This window comes from Atractosteus spatula, chromosome 4, assembly GCF_055471065.1.
Source record: "Atractosteus spatula isolate fAtrSpa1 chromosome 4, fAtrSpa1.hap1, whole genome shotgun sequence".
NCBI lineage: Eukaryota > Metazoa > Chordata > Actinopteri > Semionotiformes > Lepisosteidae > Atractosteus > Atractosteus spatula.
The window spans coordinates 16,510,386-16,523,012 of NC_142709.1; the positions used below are offsets into that span (position 1 = coordinate 16,510,386).

General features: G+C 44.4%; 1 protein-coding gene across 3 annotated transcripts in view; it reads left to right on the forward strand.

The window, feature by feature from the left end:
• itsn1 (intersectin 1 (SH3 domain protein)) overlaps positions 1 to 12,627 on the forward strand; it is a 93,541-nt gene that overhangs the window by 53,113 nt on the left and 27,801 nt on the right. For 2 of the 3 annotated variants that reach the window (XM_088914880.1, XM_088914883.1), the window contains 6 exons: positions 17 to 97; positions 4,116 to 4,240; positions 4,964 to 5,187; positions 8,288 to 8,409; positions 10,466 to 10,737; positions 12,116 to 12,275. In XM_088914880.1, coding sequence (XP_088771006.1) covers positions 17 to 97; positions 4,116 to 4,240; positions 4,964 to 5,187; positions 8,288 to 8,409; positions 10,466 to 10,737; positions 12,116 to 12,275 — 984 coding nt within the window. The remainder of the gene's footprint in view (positions 1 to 16; positions 98 to 4,115; positions 4,241 to 4,963; positions 5,188 to 8,287; positions 8,410 to 10,465; positions 10,738 to 12,115; positions 12,276 to 12,627) is intronic. The other variant, XM_088914882.1, reaches the window with a different exon arrangement.

Here is a 12,627-nt window from a genome sequence, read left to right on the forward strand (position 1 = left end):
TTTTTATTTCTTCCAGTCGGGGAGTGTGGATGAAGCTTTACTGGAGAGCCTGTCTTCCCTACTGAGCTGCGTCAACGTCTTAGACTCCTACTTGAAGGTTCCCTGCCCTTCCTCAGCTGCGTGCTGCTCTCTTTGGAGACGCATTCAAAGAGAGCGCTGAGCATCCTCAGCAAGATTGCTTCCCACCTGCTTGCAGTGCTCATGGGCTTGCAGTGTGAGGCTGCTTCTCCAAGGTGGCATTGCAGTATGACTTCAGTGCACTGGCTTTCTGCAGAGCTTTGGGTCATGATCTTCTGCATGGACCAGTGTATTCAAATTGATGTGTTTTGGTTTGCTTTGAGATAATGTAGTAGCTTCACTCTTCACGTGCAGGACATAAAAGGATTTGATGAAGTCATGGGACATTTGGTGCATCCTGTCATGCAATATTACACTCAACTTACAATTTCGAATGTGGTCAGAATTAATTCTGAATATGAAAGTTGCTGGCTATGATTGTCACACCAGCATTTGATTCTGCGATTTAAGAAATATACTGTACGTGACGCAGCTCTAATATTAATGTGAGATGCGGGGTTATTCTGGCTTCATGTGAAAAGTTTGCAGTCAGCTAAATTTGCCTTCCTCTCCTCAGTAACTGGCAGACTTTGCACATGGAGTAGTTGGAATGAATGGTGTTGCTCTCCAGTGGAGCAACAGCATCTCTGCAGGAGGTAACAAAAGCAGCAAGTGAAAGCTTCCGACAGGCTTGTCTTCAGAAGACGTGGACATGAATTATGTTTAGTTAATGAAGCCCTCTCTGACTGTAACGTTATTGACGGGACAGGTGTTGTATGAGTATGATGCTTACCAAGGGAGTGAAGTTTCCTTGACGTGAACTCAGCAGTATGTGGTGTCCATGTGCGTTGTGATGGGCCTGGAGCAGCTGGTGACTGTGTGGGATCTATGCAGTGCTGCAGTCTTGCAGCAGCTCAACAGATGGCACTAGTGCTCAGGCGGTTTCACGCAGTGCTGATCAAGCCTTTAACTTCTTTCATGGCATCATGCCTCCATTTTCTGTAAGGTACCTTGTGTCTTATTTTCTCTCATCATTGAGAGTGACGTCCGCACTGTCTAAAATCACCGCAGTTCTTTCTATGAGTTTCTGGGCCATGGTCATGGGATCACATGGAGGCCTTTTGTCACAGGAAGCAGTATTCCTTCTGAATATACAGCTAAACTTTCCTAGTAAAGGAAGCTGCATGTGGACATTTCTTTCTCTCGGATAAATAGGTCATTCATGCATCTTTCATTTATAAGCACCTGTTACAGAAGACTTTTTAATGGGTTCATCAACTTGTGACCTGCAGCTACAGACACGCCCAGGCTACACTAGGTGGCTGTGCTACCTCATGGGTGGCCTCGTGGTTGGGGAAGTGGCTGGTGTTGAAGGGCTGTGAGCCTCCATCTCCACAGGGCGTGGCGAGCCACACCGGAGCCTCCAAGGCTGTCAGACTGTTTTCTGAACCCGGAAACACATTTTGAAAACTATCAATGCTAGTGCTGTACCACCATTGCTATTTCTTATCGGTGGAATTTCTCACTCACATCTGCCAATACGGGCAGGCCCTGAATTCTGCCTTTTGTTCTCGACGTGTTTCCCAGAGTGCCGCTGGGCTCGGACCTGTGTCGGTCCTTCTTCAGCTCTCGCCTCGCGCAAATTTGGCGTGATGTAAAACAAAACATCGTACAATGAAACAAATTCAGTTTATGTCATTCTTTAATGGATTTACTTTATATACACAAAAGGGAAGCCCTCCCGGCTGTGTAGCACTTTGTTTCTTTAATCCATTGTAAATTTTAGATCTGCAGAGTCCATTTTGTCCATAAATGATTTTATTTTCATTTTATTGCAGAAGTGTATTCATAGTATTTCAAAATGTGTTCATGTGAGGTAAAAGGTGTACATGATAGAAATCTACTATCAGCAAAGTATAAAATAGCAAAGTTTGCCTGACTCAAGAGTGAAATCTGTGAAATACAACTTGTGGAACGTTTTCCATAAACGTGAAGTTGGTCATTGTCTATATGTTGATCATCTATGATCTTAATGTACCCTATTCCCCAGAAGCCTCAATATGCTGTATGAATTGTGGATTATCTGGTAGTTCTGAGGGTAGAAGCTGAATTCATCTTACAGATTCCTTGTTTCTACACTGCTTCTGCTGACAAGAACACGTTCATTTTAGTTTGTAACATATCCCTCTGACTTCTCAGCAGCATCATTGTTGCATTGTTGGAATCAACTGGATTATAACTGCTCTTTCTCTTCTGTCTGCAGTTTTTTTTACTAATTCTCTTGGATTTAGATAGAACATAAAAACTGTTACAGAAACGAGGAAAGGCCATTTGGCCAGTCTGGCTCATTTTGATCTGACAATCGCACACTAGTATTTACCGACTGGAGTATTGGCTTTGACATCAATGCTGGTTAGTTTCTTCTGGATTTCCACTGTCTTTTATGCAAAGAAGTGCCCCCAGTCTTAGAAGTACTTATACTTTGACAATCATCGTTGCTGCTGTATTGTGTATACAGATCTTTGATGTTCAGGCTTTTGGTAAATTTGGTAAATTTTGGTGAATTAACATTGATAACTCATGTTTTTTTCAAACTTACACCACATCCAGAAATATTTCTCCCTAGCAAATGCTTTTATCAACTGGCTCTGATGTGCTGAAAAATCTGCGTTTGTGTGCAGATCTGGTACTTTCTAACACCTTGGTAAAGTCTGTGGCCTGTGAGTGGGTAAACTACATAACTCTGCATGTACATGGCTTGTCATCTGCACGGTTTAAACCACTCAACACCTCAGCAGAACAGAAATCAGACGTGAACAGACCATTGGTACAAAATCTAGATGACTGGTGTGAATGCCTTGTGCTGTATTTTCGACTTTTGAAGTGCCATTTTCCATTTAGCGTTTCAATGTAGGGAATTCATATGCATCTTAAACGGAAACTGGAAATTCAAAGATAATTGAAGTTTTGGTCCTAAGCTGATGTACTGTACAATACTGTAAATTTGCGAAATACTTGAAAGTTAGTTATTGAGGAACTTGCTTTCTGGGCTTGTGCCGTTCCTATTATCTTCTTGGAGGTTGAAAGCCACTATCCAGTGGAAAAAAGTTTAAACCTGTCAGTTTTCAGACAAGGATTTTATATCACTGCGTTGCCATTTCCTAATTTTGTATTCTAGGAAACAGTTTTCAAGAATTGCTGAGTTTGCCCAAAATGACCAGCTCCACGTCTCTTCTGCCCTGGCCTGAGCTGCCAGGGTGCCCATTCTCTGTACCGTAACATGGTCGTACTCTTTCAGGCCTCAATACAGAGACATTTATTCATTCACAAAACTTGATGAAATCTGAAATTTCAAATTGGGGAATCCATTTTTTTTTTGTGCAAAAGTCGCAGAAGTATGTACTAGAAGATGGCATGTAGTTTTAAACTGCGTAACAGCAGCCCTGTATTAACACAGGTACTGCAGTCCCACTGTGGGATATACCTTCCACATCGGTATGTGCTTCCCATGTTGGGGCACAAGCCCTTGTCTTCCTGCCTTCAGCAATCTTCAGTAACGCCGGACGTGCATGTTCTAAACCTGGAAGTGTGTGTAACACTGCCTCCTCCTCACCCCGAGAGCCACAGATGTCTCTCCATATTCAACAGAACAGTGTTGTGCTCTGTGCAAGACACCTCAAGGATTAAGCCTTTTTACGTCCTGTCTGAGTAATTACTAGCACTCCTTAACAGATGGATTGAACATCCCTGATGAGTAGTAGACTGATGTATCGGATGACGCATAACAAAACAGTTTCCCCAAAAAGGATGTGCTCACCCACTCAAATTGGCTATATGGGAAAATCTTGGCCCAAATTCCCGTTGCTGGGATCCTCACTCACCCTGTTGTGTTTCTGCCAGTGTGACTGATGGATAAGGGCACGGCCAGCCACATGCTGCCTGTTTAGCCTGGGTTTAGGGGAAGGGAGCGCTTGCACAGGACGAAGGCCTGTCGGTGTGGATAATGGAGGCCCTTGTGTCACCCAGCCCTAACAGGTCTCGCTCCCCTCTTGACACAGGAGCTCCGCGAGATCCACAGCAGGCAGCAGTGGCAGAAGCAGAAGGAGGTGGAAATGGAGGAGAAGGAACAGAAGGAGGTGGAACTGGAGCGCAAGACCGCAGAGCTGAAGGAGGACCGACACAGGTCAGGGCCCAGCGGCACTCTGGGAAACACGTCAAGAACAAAAGGCATTTTTGGGGGGTATTGAGGATGTGGGAGGCTGGGGATGGGTTTTTCAATCATGTAAATTGACACTACTTGCTTGTTTCTATTTGAACAAACTAGAAGATGTTCAGTCTAAATACAGAAATCTTTTGTGTAGGTTACACAGACTGTTGTCCTGCTGCAGGTCCTCGAGGGTTCATGAAAGCAGTTGCAAAAGCTGTGGTGGATCAGTTTAGAGACCTGCCGCACCTTGATAGTGATCATTTTCCTGTCTGCTGGTTCAATTGTAGGATAATGGAATAGTGACAACACTGCGAATATGCTAAATATCATATATTGAAAAAACAAATCTAGACATCTCCCCATACATTTAATCACAGGGAAGTGTCACAGAGTTCTGTGATGTGAACATGTTATTGAAATAATCTTTCAAGCTGTGATGTTAAAACTGTGAGGGAACAATGTGGTAATTTGTCCTTTTATTTGCCTTGACACTGATGCACAAGAGCTGTCCTGAGGAGTTCCTGCTGCTGAAGACGTCGTAATGGAGTGAGAATGAGGCATAAGACAGTGCAGGTGCCTCTGTCCTTGGTCTTCCTTTTAAAGGCACCCACGTGTTTGACCAGGTGCTTTAACAACAAAATGGGTAGTTAACTGACACTGCATGGCTGCGCACTGAAAGGCCCCTCTTCCTCCCACCAGGCGGGTGCCAGAGGAGGATGGGGTCTCGGCGGCCTGGAGTGAGCAGCGAGACGAGCCGGGCGGCGAGCCCCCCCCTGCGGCGCCGGCGCAGCAGCAGTGGATGAAGAGGGTGCAGGACGATGACGGCAGGGGCCGGAAGGAGATGCAGGACAAGCTGAACAAGATCTTCATGCAGCAGCCTGAGCCAGGACAGCTGCCGAGCCAAGCAGCCTGGCCCCCCACAGGTAACCCTGATCCTGGAGCTATCCTGTGTCTGCTGGTTTCACTCTCGCTGAGCTCTAGATCATTGGTTCTGACCCAGGCCCTGGAGGAGCAGTGCGTCTTCTCTTCTCAACTTGCTTGCCACTGTTTCTGACTTAACAGCCCTTATTAGTCAAATGATGAGGAACAGGCACAGCTGGGAGTGTCAATGTATTAGACACACCTGCAGCAGGAGTGATACGGTATCTAACATGCCCACACTGGGATGGGCACTGTAACGGACACGCTCACACAGGGAGTGGTCCTATAACGGAGATGCACACAATGAGCATTGTGGCCTTCTGCAGAGGTCTAGTTGGTTACATTACAGGCAGCACACCTGAATGAGGGCAGTCACCCTGAAATTGGTACTGGTTTGGATTCTACCACACCCATGAAGACTGAGACTAGAGAGCCAGCTTGATGCACTCTGCTGTTAGAATCCCAGTACCATAGTCCACTGTTGGATCTCAGTATTCTAAAGCAGATGCAGCTGCTTATGTAACAGTTTTTGCATCACAAGTGCTCTTCATTTTACAAAAGGCTATTCATTCTAACAGCTGTTTTCCACTGACTGTTATAAAGCTCAGCACCCCAGTCAAGTGCCGGTTCCCTGCCTTACTGTTTTACTCTCTTCTGTTAGCTTTGTTTTCTGTTTGTCATGTACTCCTTGTTAGTAAAATTTCAGCCATTGTTAGTGTGCTAAGCTTTTCTGTGAGTTCAAAGTCTACACAGCTTAATCCTTTCAGATGATAACAATTACAAATCCGCTTTGATCTTTAAGAAATGAAAGCAACTTTCCCAATTTGTCTATGGCAGGACAGCCTGTAATTCTGTGTAGGGCCACAAGAGGGCGCTTATGTCCTCTTAACTCAAACGTTGTAATCATGTAGGACAGTAGTTCTCAAACTTCTTGGACCAAGTACCACCCCTGATCAAACCAAAGCATCCAAGTACCACCTACAAGTCATCTTCTCATAGAAACCTCACAAAATCTCAATGACCAACATGAGTGCGCGTGCATGCACACACTCACATACACATATAATACATATTATAATAATAAACTTTATTTGATATAGCGCCTTTAAAGGTGGCTTCTCAAAGCGCTTTACAGAATGACAAAAGGAACAACAACAGCAATTAAAAATAAACAATAAAAAAGCACCATTTCAGTGAGAGGGGTGAGCCTGTTTAGTCGAGCAAAGCAGATGTGAATTAATTGGTCGAGCCTTGATACAATTCACAACAGAGTCTAACAGATTTTAAATCGTCAGGCATTTTCTTGACGGCCAAGGCCTCGCGGTGGATGCTGCAGTTCATATCCTCTCTAATTCGTGCAACTACACCGCTGTTTCGGCTTGTCATCGCTCTAGCACCGTCTGTACAAACTCCGTCGCATTTTATCCAGTCGATGCCATTCTCTTCGATAAATTCATTCTGAAATATGTGCTCTCCTGTAGTTCCTGTCGGTAGCAGCTTACAGAACAGAAGGTCCTCATGGGACATGCCCTCAAACTCGTATCGAACGTGAACATGCAAATTGGCCAAATCAACGACATTTATAGACTCATCTAATTGCAGTGAAAAGCATCTGCTCATCTTAACGTGCTCTATCAGCGGACTTTTGACATCATCCGCCATATCAATAATTCTATGAGTGGCTGTGCCTTTCGGAGGGGGCAGCAGGTCGAGCTGTTCAGCAGCTTTTCCTCCACACATAATACGTGTCAGCTCTTTGGCAACGGTAAACGGAGTTCTTCGCAAGTAGTGTGGGGCTTACCCAATTTAGCCATTTGCAAGCTTGTATTTTTCCCCGTTTCCATTTGAGGAGTTTGTCTCAAAAGTTAAAAGAAGTTTTTATTTCATGCGCATGGGAGCGAAACACTCAGTGTATTTTTCTCAAATTAACCTAGAACAGTTCTTAAATATTTTTCTGTTATCTATCACACTTTCCTGTGCTCACAAGGTTGCCAGCGCTCGTAGTACGCATTTCTATGCTTTCCTGTGCTTACAACATTGGCATTGTTTCAAAACCACGCACATTCTCCTACCTCCCTCTTTGCTGGAGATAACTTTTTTTAAATACAATTGGTCACTTGCGTTCATAGCTTGTATTCCTGTACAATGGTGTAGAATTACATTGTAGCTCTTGTGTCCGCTCAAGTATTAGCGCGCACTGTATCGTAGTACGTAGGCTGCGTATTCGACACAAATAGAAAATATGAAAACCCATCTCAATTTTTCAGTGCACACAACAAATTTCCGGGGTCATATGGCGTACTGCCTGGCGGCGCTCCGCGTACCACAACTGGTATGCTTACCACAGTTTGAGAACCACTGATGTAGGAATTTCTACATGCAAATTGGAGGAAGGGTTGACTCCTGATCACACACAGCTGTTATTCATTTTCTGTAAGTTAAAAGAAAAAGCCCCAGAAGGGACTGAGTTAGTGTTGAGATTCTAACAGGGACATATCTCTGGTTAAAATAATAGTAGTCATAAGAAAATATTATAATATTTTTCCTTTCTTTCCCTTTGATCCAATGTCTGATCTGATAATAGAACAGGGGAATTTCCCCTTTCATTTATAGGAGCGTCATAGAAGAAAAATCGGATTATCCTTAAACTATGCAGATGGATGATCAGATGTTACTCTAAAACACAGCACAAAGAACCGGTGTTATGAGCAAGTCAGTGCATAGCTACCAAAAGGCCCCTGACCTCTGAGGTTCTGCAGAAAAGCATTGATTTCTTAAATGACTGATGTGTTTCATAAATGGCCTTTAAAGCATCATTTAATGCTCTGATGTTTGTTTTTTAACCTTCTACAGGTTTTCCTGGTGGGAGAGGTGTGATGTTGAACATTCATTTCAGTTCAAGATCTTGGCTCAGTCTTTTTCTTAATGAATTGCTAATTGGCTCATTTATGTAATTGCCATTCTGCTTATACAAGACTCTGATTCTTATCTATACTGTGTTAATGAGTGCATTAGTATTTAATTGCAAAAATCCTTTGTTGGTGATGCAGTTTCAACCCAGACGTTCGCCCTGTTTTCTGACTTTTCTGTCTTCTCCGACAGAGAAGTCTCCTGTGACGGGCTTTGACCAGGACAACGTGAAGGTGGTGTACTACAGAGCTCTGTACCCGTTTGACGCACGGAGTCACGATGAAATCACAATACAGCCCGGGGACATCATTATGGTGAGAGAATATCTTAAATATCTTTGTTGCCGAAGAAAAAATAACAGCTAGCTCAATGCTTGTGAGCGTTCTGTGTTAATTTAAAAAAAGCATCTTTCCTTCATTTCTACAGGGTGGATGTGTTTTCTCATCTACATAATATTTAGGTATTATTTAACAAAAATAAAGATTTATTTCAGTACAATGTTTACTCCAGTGTTTCAAATCTGAGCCTATTAGTAAGTGGAAAGACTTATTTTCAGTAACTGAATCCCTGCCAGATGTTTTTGGAAGCTTATGGTGTATCAACTATTTTCAGGTGGCAAAAAGTACTTTTTCTGACACTTGTAATGAGAAGGATTTAAGTTCTTCGTGTCCTTTTACAATTCGAGAAGTTCAATAGTCATGTTAATAGATTTTAAGATACAGTTATGCCTATATATTCCCTTTATTCATAAAGCATTTGTACAGTAATTGAATTGAAAGATTATCACAAAATAAAATGTACCCCATTGAACCCAATCAGAGGCTAGTTTCTACGGGCACGTATAAAACAAATGGCTCAGATTCGTGCCCCTGTGTAAATGGTTGGGGGGTTAAATGTGTAAACTGATGATTGCGTTGTGCATTAACACACCGTTCTCTCCGCCTCTCTGCTTCTTCGCTGGAGGTTAAAGGAGAGTGGGTAAGTGAAGGAAAACTGTGGGTATTTCACCAGTCCGAGGTCATGGTTCAGAGCATTACACATCTCTGTTCTTACTGAAGGACAGCTGCATCTTCAGAATAGTGGCTACGTTGATGGACTGAAATGAGCTAGAAATTGCATTGACCTAAAATGAGGCTTCTAGAGCCGACCTCACAGCCACACTCTAAAGAATCAAGCAGGGTAGCTGACATCAATTTGAAAAGTGCTGGCCTCGAAAATGTGTAGATTTTCCTCAGCATCTTATAAAATCTCACCTAGACTTACTCGCAAAGGACTGTAAAGACACAAACCAAATGGTGAAAAGTCTCTCTCAAATGGGCTGACAAGCCCGAAAGTTGACAGAATCCAGTAATACGTCTGTCTTTTTTAGATGTGAGCAACCTAATTAGCTCCTTTTTCTACCTAATTAGCTCCTTTTACTAACCCTTCAAGAAATGGCAGTACTACATGTAGCAAAAGAAAAATAGAGCACCCGCAAGGCAGAAGTGCCTGGTCTTTCGTGTTCCACCCAGTCCGAGAAGCAGTGCGATCAGTTCTGAGTCAGAAGTTCCTTCTAGTACAGAAATTCACAAGTCCACGAGTTCCAAACAAGCCAAGCACATCTTCACACTAGTCTCACATGCCTGGCGTCGGTCGCTGTGTGGGAACTGTGCATGCTGTCGTATGCCATGTTAACATTCTCTTCCCATCACATGGTTTGTGTCCTGCCATCCTGAGCACTTAATTAGCACAGTAATGAGGTAGCTTTCAGAAATAGCACAGCCTAAGAACGTGATTTCAAATCTACTTTCCAAACGGAGTCAGAAGAGCTCTTCATAGTGAATCTTTATTTTTGCCAGGGGCTCTATATGTACAATGCATGTATAGCAATGCCAAATTATTTCAATGTTCATCGGCTTCGAGTCCAAATCACTTGCTGGCCCGTAATAAAATATTGATTTTGTATAGTATTCGGTAACAATATTATTGAATTTGTGACAGGAAGAGATATGAATAGTTCCACAAAAGAGCTGAGCCTTGATGACACTGAAATGAATTAACATTAATAAAATGTTAATAAAAAATAATAATAACACTTTTTAAAGCCTTGTGCTATAGTTTTAAAAGTTTAAATGTAAATTATCAGTGGATTTCCATCAAATAATTTTACTTTCTGAAAGCAGATGCATAAGACGCCTTTGAATCAGTTCAAAATCAGCGTGACTTGTGAATGTGTATGTTACATATATGTTGATTTAATTTATCGCATGCACATGCAGTATTTTTGTTGCTGTTTCTGAGTAAACCCGGAAGCGTGTGCGTATTCCCGAAGGAAGCGCCGGCTGTGGGGTTCGAGCTCGAGCTGAGATCTTCCCCCGCTTCGTTTCCCAGGTTGACGAGAGTCAGACGGGGGAGCCTGGCTGGCTGGGAGGGGAGCTGAAGGGGAAGACGGGCTGGTTCCCCGCTAACTATGCAGAGAAGATCCCCGAGTCGGATGTCCCGGCCAGTCTCAAACCTGGAGCAGGATCCGCGCCCAAAGTGGCGGCCCGCATCACGCCCACCAGTGCCGTGAGCGCGGGGTCCCAACCCCCTCCCGCCGAGACCCCCTCCGCCCCGCCCACGACGACAGCCGCCGGCAGCAACTGGGCCGACTTCAGCTCCACGTAGGTCCCGACGCCTGCCCTGCCCCCACCAGCAAACACCTAGTGAACGGGCCTCGACTCTTATTTCCCACGCCCCATTGACCAGATCGCCATCCGAGAAGGGGGGGTTTTCAGGAACAAGCAAGACCTTTTCTGTGTTGAAATAGACTGGTTCCGTTGTGGAACCCAAGATTTTCATTCCGTTCTGTCCAGTGAATTTGCTTTCATAGATTTACGGCTTGATCTGTGGCGCAGTGGTCAGCATTGCTGCCTCGCAGGCCCTGGGTTCGATTCCTGGGGTGCTGTCTGCGTTGAGGTTTTACGTTCTCCTTGTGTTTGTGTGGGTTTCCGCCAGGAGCTCCAATTCGGACTCCCACGCTCTAAAGTCATGCTGGTAGGTTAATTGGCTTCTGGAAAAATTGGCCCTGGTGAGAGAGTGTGTGTCTCTGTGTGTGCCTTGCAGTGGACTGGCGTCCCATCCAGGGTGTATCTTGCCTTGCGCCTGTTGTCTCCTAGAATCGGCTCTGGCTCCCTCGCAGCATTGGATTGGATAAAGCAGTTAGGAAATAGGTGGATGTAACTCGGATAAAGGTTTTCTTTCAGAGAGCCGTACTTTTGGGTGGTCCCTTGTTAGCTCAAGATGTCCAATTGTAGTGTTATTGTTTTCCAAACCGAATGGCAAGACCTTACCTTTAACACGGATTGCAATAAGTGGGTAATTAACCTACAACAATTAAGCCCAGGAATTTTTTCTTGCAAATTTCTTTTTTAAAGACATTTAAAAATGTCTAAAGTACCATCTAGGGTGTATTTGGTGAGAACAGCAATTCCATCAGCTTGCTTAACAGACAGCAAAAAACAAAGGCGGTGATTTAAATAGCTGTCTCAGCTCTTCTTCTCAACTGTCCTGATGGAAAGTTGTACAACCCGATGTGTTACGAGGCCCCGGTTAAGGGAATGCTCTTGAATTTTTGTCTGTCCATCGAGGGTGAGCTTGTGTTGCTGTTGAAGTCTGCTTTTCTCTGTCCTGCTTGAAAGAGTACCTACTGTTCGCTGTAGATTTACTGCACCTCCATGAGCAGGAAATGGATCAGACTGGGCTGGTCTGGATCAGGCTGAAATGGATGCGCAGTAGATAAAACATGACAACTCTCATCAAAGATACCTCCTGCCTACTTTTAACACCTGCACGCAAGCAGCTCTTCTTCTGTAAGATCCTGGAAGATCACAGCCTTATAGATTTAAAGCCATCTGTGATTAAAGCCTACGAAGCAGTGGTCATTGGGGCCAGTTGGTCAGCGCTGACTCAGTGAGATCCTTAAAGCTAGAAAGAGAAACTGAGGGATATTCTGGTCCGCTGTTGTGTAAGCTCCCGTATTTCCCGTTGTGTTGCCGACAGGTGGCCGTCCAACAATTCAGAGAAGACGGAGGGAGATGGCTGGGACGCCTGGCCTACTCAGCCCTCGCTGACGGTGCCCAGCGCTGGTCAGCTGCGCCAGAGGTCAGCCTTCACCCCCGCCACCATCACAGGCTCCTCCCCCTCCCCCGTGCTGGGGCAGGTAAGGGCACACTTGTGGGACAGGGAAGCTGGTGGCATGCAGGAAGCTTTCTTCTGTAGCTTGGCCTTGGAGACAGTAATCCATCATAAAGGAGAAGGAAGATATTTGCACTGAGATTAAATGCTGCCTGTTCACAAAATTAACCATTTTAAGTAGCTTAGTTGCAGTATAGTGATTAAGGTTATGAGCCGTGAGCTGTGGCATTAGAGCACTCATTCCTGGAAGTGGCATGTTTGTTAAAATGAATGAAACATTCTTTTTATTATGGAGAGCAGGGTGGCATGCGCCCGCGTGTCCAGGAGGGGGTGCTGTTGTGAAAGCAAGCTGTGCTAAACCCGACGTCCTGCTGTTT